General features: G+C 37.1%; 1 protein-coding gene across 1 annotated transcript; it reads left to right on the forward strand.

Moving 5' to 3' along the window:
- Positions 1 to 237: 237 nt before the first annotated feature.
- On the forward strand, positions 238 to 1,451 carry LOC130732254 (uncharacterized). The gene is made up of 2 exons (XM_057584344.1): positions 238 to 823; positions 1,247 to 1,451. Exons 1-2 carry the CDS (start codon positions 268 to 270, stop codon positions 1,306 to 1,308), a joined length of 618 nt encoding a protein of 205 aa, XP_057440327.1. The 5' UTR covers positions 238 to 267; the 3' UTR covers positions 1,309 to 1,451.
- The last annotated feature ends 1,434 nt before the right edge of the window (positions 1,452 to 2,885 follow it).

Raw genomic sequence — 2,885 nt, forward strand, 5'->3', positions numbered from 1 at the left:
ATGCACTGTCAGTGTAAAACAGTTTTACACTGACAAAACAGTTTTACACTGACAACCAATCACAACATGCCACATAGGAGGAATAGTAAATATCATTTTAAATTCTAATTAAAACAAAGATATATTTTATGATGTGGCGGAATTTAATTGGGCGTCTGTGTAAAAAAAGTTTCAAAAATTTAATTTAATTATATATAGTACTGTTATCCTCTGCTGGTGGTTATCTTGATGGAGCAATAAAGATTCACAAAGCCACAATCCAATACTATGGAAGACGGTGTAACAGAAGTTCAAAGCTTTCTTCCTCCTCAGAATGTCGATTCAGAAGATGGATCCAAAAGAGAAGAAAAAAACGATGAAAAGGAAGAAGGGTTTGTCCCAGAAGCAGAGAAATCAGTTGAAGAGGATCTTGGTACAGAGCACTCTGGAAAAAACTTTGCTGCCAAAGATGAAGCTAAAAACAGTGACAGTGGTGGCGGTGGCGGTGGAGGACTTATTAACAACTTGATCTCCTCCTTTATCACTCCCTCGAGTCCAAGAACAGAGGAAGGTGGTGCTGTTGGAGATGGTGATGGTGGAGAAAGAGGAGGTGTTGATAATGGTGGAGAGGGAGGGATCATAAGCAATCTGGTTTCTAATTTCTTTCATCGAAGTGACGGTGAGGAAGATGTGGTGGAATCTGAGAAAGAAAAGGAAGAGGAGGAAATCTTGGTTGATGGAAAAATCAAACGGCAGAAGACACAGGATTTTGAGGATGCTAATGGTGGTGGCGGTGGAGGCATCATTCATAACTTAGTTTCTCATTTACCTGCTTCACTTCCAGGTAAACAACAAAAACTAAATCATCAAGCATTTTAGAAGCATTTTAGGCCATTTTTCAAAATTATCAAATTTAAGTAATTTTTTTCGGGTAACATAAAAAAATTTAGTGGATTCGGTTCTAGTCACCACTACGGGTTAAGTGGCTCCCGGGTCATGAGGAACTTACATATTGTCACCAACACAATTACATCTACAACAGAAATTAAACACACAATCTTCTGAAAAGAAGTGATTCGTCGGCAAATGAGTCAAACTCAAATTTAAGTAGAATGTTGTTTCCTTTGTAGCTAGTTCACTTTGTAGCTAGTTCACCTTGTACACTTTTTGAGAGAATGTAATGTAGCTTGATCTTCATGATAGATAGTTAGTTTGAGTATTTATTTTCTTTGTGAGTATTTGATTGGCACTGCCCTGTTTTGAGCAGATGATGCGGTTCCCACAGCAGATGAGGCCATTATTTTAATTAACGCTCTTGTTCGTGACTAAGCTTTAGCATTTCCCTCCACTCACCAATATTGGGATTCTTTTGCACTGCATGTGCAATCTATTAATTCTGAGCACAGGTGCTTGAAATTTGTAATGCCTTGTACACCGGAGTAATGATATATACACACCTCATTTTTTAAACACTCCATCTCCACCTCTTTTTATTTCTATCTCTCTCCTCTTATCATCTATCACATCTCATACTTTCTCTCTCATACTTTTTCTTTTCTTCCTATCTCTCTCCTCATTCCACCTCTCCACCTCAAAAGAGAGGTGTGGATGAAACATTATCCTTGTACACTGCAGAGTTGTTTTGTAGTACTTTGTACCTCAGTTTGAATTCTCTATATTATGTCTAGATCCATTTTTCGTTTCCCAAAACTAACCTGTTTTACTAAGCTTCTTTTTTTTTTCCTAGCTAAACATATTCAATTAAGCTGAGTGGTTTTGGACTTCCTCTTGTAACTGAAAAATGCCAAGTGGTTTGATAAAAAACTTTCGTTAATTACACTTTTAGTCCTTCTAGTAACATGATTGTACAAACTATGTCAATTATATAATCAAAGAGAGTACATAAGCTAATAGAGCTGAAATAACAACTGAAGGGAACATCTCCCACCAACACTTGTTAGGGTATTCAGAAGCTAATGATGCTAATAAGTGAGCCACTCTATTACATTCTCTACTCCAATGAACCAAATCAAAAGAGGCAAAATTGGAAGCCAAATAACCTACAATCCTGCATGGGTTCTCGAAGAGAGTTGTGCTTCCTATTCCAAAAGCATGAGTGTAGCTCCTTTGAATCCGTCTCCACAGCAACTGTGTCAAGTTTAAGTTGCATAGCGACATCAAGAGCCCAACGAGCCGCCATGGCTTCCGCCATAGGCGGATTTACCACCTGGCCTGCCTGGGCCCGTGCCCAGGCTCCAAGGCCAAAAAACAATTTTTTATTTGGGCCGTATGGCCCTTTTGGGTGAAAAATAATAAAATATTTGGGCAAAAAATAATTGGGCAAGACTTGTAGTGATTCGTTAGGAGTCCAGGAATGAGAGAGAAAGCTGAAATGCTTCTTCACGTGGTCTCTGGCCCTTGGTTCCATCGACTATCTTTTGTCCCTTTTTTGTTTGTTTCTAGTCTAGGTGTTATTCTATGTGCTTAGCATTGTATATTTGTATTTCTTGGCCGTTTATTTGCCATCTTGATGTATCCTTTGGGCTGAGCCCATTTCAATGAAACATCTCCTAACTTTGACAAAAAGAATAAGACTTGTCCTGTAGAATTACTTTTAGCTTTTTTATTGAAGAATGCAATATTTAAGATCATAACATAATTTATACAATGTTTTTGTGAAATATAACTTGCTCTTCATTTGTATGAGAATATTGAGGTGAACATCAAATTAGCTTTCATATTTTTAGTGAAAGTATTTCTTTCAAGAATGTTGGATTATGGAATTGCCACTTATGAAAGGAAAGACAAATAAGAAGTTTTTGTGAAATAACTTATGCTAGTGTAAATGAAGTGATGTTATCTTTCTAAAGTTTTGTTTTTAGAATTATCCCTTTTCAAGACAAGAG

The sequence above is a fragment of the Lotus japonicus genome, chromosome 1 (genome assembly GCF_012489685.1).
Source record: "Lotus japonicus ecotype B-129 chromosome 1, LjGifu_v1.2".
Classification (NCBI taxonomy): domain Eukaryota; kingdom Viridiplantae; phylum Streptophyta; class Magnoliopsida; order Fabales; family Fabaceae; genus Lotus; species Lotus japonicus.